Source organism: Camelina sativa, chromosome 16, assembly GCF_000633955.1.
Source record: "Camelina sativa cultivar DH55 chromosome 16, Cs, whole genome shotgun sequence".
Taxonomy (NCBI): domain Eukaryota; kingdom Viridiplantae; phylum Streptophyta; class Magnoliopsida; order Brassicales; family Brassicaceae; genus Camelina; species Camelina sativa.
In genome coordinates, this window is record NC_025700.1 from 21,507,018 (window position 1) to 21,512,585 (window position 5,568).

The 5,568-nt window shown below is 38.4% G+C and overlaps 1 protein-coding gene across 1 annotated transcript; it reads left to right on the forward strand.

Annotated features, from left to right (window-relative positions):
- LOC104751671 (phosphatidylinositol 4-phosphate 5-kinase 2) lies at positions 903 to 4,606 on the forward strand. Its single transcript, XM_010473669.2, has 8 exons — positions 903 to 2,259; positions 2,347 to 2,511; positions 2,631 to 2,796; positions 2,956 to 3,066; positions 3,146 to 3,339; positions 3,434 to 3,564; positions 3,652 to 3,745; positions 4,132 to 4,606. Exons 1-8 carry the CDS (start codon positions 1,172 to 1,174, stop codon positions 4,430 to 4,432), a joined length of 2,250 nt encoding a protein of 749 aa, XP_010471971.1. The 5' UTR covers positions 903 to 1,171; the 3' UTR covers positions 4,433 to 4,606.

Below are 5,568 nucleotides of genomic sequence, written 5' to 3' on the forward strand. Positions count from 1 at the left end.
CTTTGTGATTTTACCTTTATTTTAATACTGTAATAACTACAGTTTAAATTTAAACAAATCATTAATGATGAAATAACGGTTAAAGAAGTTTCTAACTGCAAATACATCTGAAATAAGCAGAGTAACCAAAAACAAAACTTCGTTCGTTAGTCATATTTACACACCCATTCGTTGACGTGTGAACAACTTTAATGTATCCATCAAAATTTCCGTAATTAAAACAATAGTAACATTTTCGTTATAGATAACCGAAGTAGATGATAGATCATTGACCGAGAGATACTACTAATCTTTGAGATGTTAATGGTAGCACATTGCTAGATTTTATAAAAACACAGTTACGGCCTTAGACATTCATATTTTGTTTTGTTATGCGGATTTGAAAAAGAGCCAAACAAAATATTTATTTCCATACATAAAAAAAACCATAAGGAATAAAACTCCCCCTAAAATAACTTTTCCTTTCTAACTTTTTTTTTCCCCCTTCTAATTGCTCTGATTAGATATATTTTAATTAATATTGGAAAGTAACACACATACAACTAAACTATTTAGGTGTGATTAGTGATTACTGTTTTATTTCCAAGATCTTTTGAAAATTTTACTCATATAAACAGCACAGTATATTTTTGTGCTATATCGTACTTTAAAAAGAAAATTTGAATGCTGTAACATTTATTCATTTTTTATTATTATTAATAGTGTAGTCGGAATTATTGAAGTCAATACATTGGTCATAACAATGTGACTTTTTTTTTTAAGTCGGGGCTGGTGGGCTTTTTGTGTACGCTTCCCAATGGTTTTCTACTGCGAAAACTTAAAAAAATCAAATTTTACTATTTTATCGTAAAAAAAAAAATTATTTATTTATTTATCTTCTCTCTCTTCTTTCTCTCTTTTTGTCTGTCTCTTTATCCTTTTGCTTTTGATACTGCTGCTGCTTCTTCATTCTCCCTTTTTCTTTTCATTTTTTTGCTCTCCTCCTCTCTGTATCGTTTTGTAGGAATCTCTCACCAAACATTTAGGTTTCTTCTCAGATTTAGAAACTTTTTCTCAATCTCTGATTCTCCATTTGATTTCTCCTTAACCCTTGCTAAAAAATCGAATGAGCCCATTTCGGTGATTTTTCTGAGAAGAAGAGGGAAGCAGCTAGGGTTTATGTGATGAGTAGATGATGCGTGAACCGCTTGTTAGCGAAGAAGAAGGAGCTACTGAGGTTTTACTTGTGGAGAAAGGAGGAGACGAAGAAGAAGAGAGAAGAAGACGAGACGATTTGTTGTTACTAGCTTTAACAACAACGCCGATGGTACGATCGAAATCTCAAGGAACCACGAGGCGCGTCACTCCCACGCCACCTCCCGTAGACGTCGAGAAACCGTTACCAAACGGAGATCTCTACATGGGAACTTTTTCCGGCGGGTTTCCTAACGGATCCGGGAAATATCTCTGGAAAGATGGCTGTATGTACGAAGGCGAGTGGAAACGTGGCAAAGCCAGTGGCAAAGGCAAGTTCTCGTGGCCGAGCGGTGCGACTTACGAAGGCGAATTCAAATCTGGGAGGATGGAAGGGTTCGGCACTTTTGTTGGTGTTGACGGTGATACCTATAGAGGCTCTTGGGTTGCTGATCGGAAACATGGTCATGGTCAGAAGAGGTACGCCAACGGAGATTACTATGAAGGTACCTGGCGGCGGAATCTACAGGACGGGAGGGGGAGATATGTTTGGATGAATGGGAATCAGTATACCGGAGAGTGGAGAAATGGTGTGATTTGTGGTAAAGGTGTGCTTGCTTGGCCTAATGGGAACAGGTACGAAGGTCAATGGGAGAATGGTGTTCCTAAAGGAAGCGGTGTGTTTACCTGGGCTGATGGGAGCTCTTGGATCGGTTCTTGGAATGAGAGTAGTAATCTCATGAGGAGTTTCTTTGATGGGATTGAGAAGAGTGAGTTGATTGTTGCGACGAGGAAGAGATCTTCTGTTGATAGTGGAGCTGGGAGTTTGAGTGGTGGTGACAAGGTTTTCCCTAGGATCTGTATTTGGGAATCTGATGGAGAAGCTGGAGATATCACTTGTGATATTGTTGATAATGTGGAGGCTTCTGTGATTTACAGAGATAGGATTTCGATTGATCGAGATGGGTTTCGTCAGTTTAGGAAGAATCCTTGCTGTTTCAGCGGCGAGGCTAAGAAACCTGGAGAGACTATATCTAAAGGGCATAAGAAATACGATTTGATGCTCAACTTGCAACATGGAATCAGGTAACATATTTTTATATTCTCAAGACTTTTTCAGAATCCCTAGGGATGATTTAGATCTGTGTTTTGACTAAAGTGCGATGAATTTAGGTATTCTGTCGGCAAACATGCTTCCATTGTTCGAGACCTTAAACAGAGCGATTTTGACCCGAGTGAAAAGTTTTGGACAAGGTTCCCACCTGAAGGTTCTAAGACCACACCGCCGCATCAATCTGTGGATTTCCGTTGGAAGGACTATTGCCCTTTGGTGTTTAGGTATTCAATCTTTTGCTGTTAGATATCTTTTTCAATGTGTTTTAATCTTATTGTGCACAAGTTTGGTGATGTTTATTCTCTAAATCTGTGTTTGTGGTGAAATTTGTTTCTTTTGATAGACGCCTGAGGGAGCTTTTCACGGTGGATCCTGCTGATTATATGTTAGCTATCTGTGGGAACGATGCTCTTAGGGAACTTTCATCACCTGGAAAGAGTGGAAGCTTTTTTTACTTAACTCAAGATGACAGATTTATGATTAAGACAGTGAAGAAATCTGAAGTCAAGGTTAGTCGTTGGCTCTTTTCTTGACTTCTTCTGTCTTCTGTGAATCCCTTTGTATTTTTCTTTCTTTGCTTTCACTTTACATTCTTAATCATATATAGTCCACTATCTGTGGTTAGCTAACAAAACTTGACCTGATGTTGTTTGTCTTCATTATCCCAGGTTCTTCTACGAATGCTTCCAAGTTACTACAAACATGTCTGCCAGTATGAAAATACACTTGTGACTAGGTTCTACGGTGTGCATTGTATTAAACCTGTTGGTGGCCAGAAGGTTGGTGTTGTTCATCTACATTTCATAAGACTCTTTTTTTGCAAGGGACAATTTCTCATGTTGTTTACCATCTTACCAGACTCGGTTTATTGTTATGGGGAACTTGTTCTGCTCGGAATATAGAATCCAGAGACGGTTTGATCTGAAAGGGTCTTCCCATGGACGTTATACATCCAAACCTGAAGTGGAAATCGACGAGACCACTACTCTCAAAGACCTTGATCTCAATTTTGCTTTCCGTCTTCAGAGAAATTGGTACCAAGAGCTTATGACGTAAGCTTCCCAGATTCCTAGTGTGTTTTCGTATTCTATTTGGGTGTTTGAAATTGGGAACACATTACTAAGCTGGCTGCGTTTCATTTTCCAGGCAAATTAAGCGCGACTGTGAGTTCTTGGAAGCTGCAAAAATAATGGATTATAGCCTTCTGGTTGGCGTTCACTTCCGTGATGACAACACAGGAGACAAAATGGGGCTTTCTCCATTCGTTTTGAGATCTGGTTAGTTTATTTTCTCGTTCTGCCTCGATATTTTTTCTGTTTCCCTGTTTCATTGTAATGATATTTGTTTGTTCATGTATTGGGCAGGTAAGATAGAATCGTACCAGAGCGAGAAATTCATGCGAGGTTGTCGCTTCCTGGAGGCTGAACTTCAAGATATGGACCGCATCTTAGCTGGCAGGTATAGGAATATTTTTTCTCGCCAATCATTACTTGGGTTTAATCTTTAGCACAAGAAGTTGACCTAACAATAGTCCTTTTGAATTGAACGCATTGGTAATTACTGTGGCAGAGTAGATGAAAGGTTCAGTTTCCCATTAGATATGATTTTCATCTGAGAACTACGTTACATCTATTATGCATTATTATTGTCTTAAAAAGTTGCTTGGCAATCTTGTGGGGGATGTTCAAATTGAATAGAAAAAACACAATCATATTGTGGGGGCAAGACAGATCATGTGGTCCTTTTTTTTTTGTTTCTTAAACTAGTTGTTATAAATTCAATCAATTCTCTACTCGTAGTTATACACTTTTCAACATGTTACTAAAATCTGATTGCTTTTGCAGGAAACCGTTGATTCGATTAGGCGCAAACATGCCTGCAAGAGCAGAACGAATGGCGAGAAGAAGTGACTTTGATCAATATTCATCTGGAGGGACCAACTATCTATCCCACGGAGAGGTCTACGAAGTGGTTCTGTATTTTGGAGTCATTGACATTTTACAAGATTACGACATAAGCAAGAAGATCGAACATGCTTACAAGTCTCTACAGGCTGACCCGGCTTCAATCTCAGCTGTTGATCCAAAACTGTATTCAAGAAGGTTTAGAGATTTCATCAGCAGAATCTTCATCGAAGACGGCTAGTGAAGGTCTTAACCGATATTATCCCCATCGTTGAAAGGTCAAACCAAAGCTCCTCGCTTTTTTACCTCAAATGGAGAGAGCTAAAAAAGATACTGAGGCGTGAAGGGGCAGAAGGGTAGTTTCACTGTTGGTACAAAAGGTCGAAGAAAGAAGGAAGTCGATTCGGAATTCATTCATTTANTGTTTCTTAAACTAGTTGTTATAAATTCAATCAATTCTCTACTCGTAGTTATACACTTTTCAACATGTTACTAAAATCTGATTGCTTTTGCAGGAAACCGTTGATTCGATTAGGCGCAAACATGCCTGCAAGAGCAGAACGAATGGCGAGAAGAAGTGACTTTGATCAATATTCATCTGGAGGGACCAACTATCTATCCCACGGAGAGGTCTACGAAGTGGTTCTGTATTTTGGAGTCATTGACATTTTACAAGATTACGACATAAGCAAGAAGATCGAACATGCTTACAAGTCTCTACAGGCTGACCCGGCTTCAATCTCAGCTGTTGATCCAAAACTGTATTCAAGAAGGTTTAGAGATTTCATCAGCAGAATCTTCATCGAAGACGGCTAGTGAAGGTCTTAACCGATATTATCCCCATCGTTGAAAGGTCAAACCAAAGCTCCTCGCTTTTTTACCTCAAATGGAGAGAGCTAAAAAAGATACTGAGGCGTGAAGGGGCAGAAGGGTAGTTTCACTGTTGGTACAAAAGGTCGAAGAAAGAAGGAAGTCGATTCGGAATTCATTCATTTATAATATTTGAGAATGAAGTGATTAAACAAATTTTGGGGTTGGGGATTTTTTATTTTTGTTTTGGAGGGTGAGAAGAAGAAGATATATGTGAATATAGAATTTGTGAAGGAGAAGATAAGTACATAGGCTTAGATAAATGTGTTTTGGGAGATTTGGAGTTGGGTAATAAGATTAAGGTGTACAACAAGTTTAATGAAAAAGGATGGGTAGTTTATTTTTTTTATCTGTTTTGGGTTAATTTTTACTTTAAATTGGGACAAAAGTAAAAGCTAAAGATGTACTCTTCAAATCTTGAAAAGAGGGGCACATATTCCCATGGGATCCCTCTTCTTCTTCAACATCCTTTTCACATCCAAAGATACTTTGCCAAATTTTATTCAA

Bases quoted from the DNA above. Each gene is read 5' to 3' on its own strand.
- LOC104751671 (XM_010473669.2), top strand. From the start codon at position 1,172: ATGATGCGTGAACCGCTTGTTAGCGAAGAAGAAGGAGCTACTGAGGTT. The intron at 2,512-2,630 runs GTATTCAATCTT...TTCTTTTGATAG, and splicing joins TATTGCCCTTTGGTGTTTAG to ACGCCTGAGGGAGCTTTTCA. The intron at 3,746-4,131 runs GTATAGGAATAT...TTGCTTTTGCAG, and splicing joins GACCGCATCTTAGCTGGCAG to GAAACCGTTGATTCGATTAG.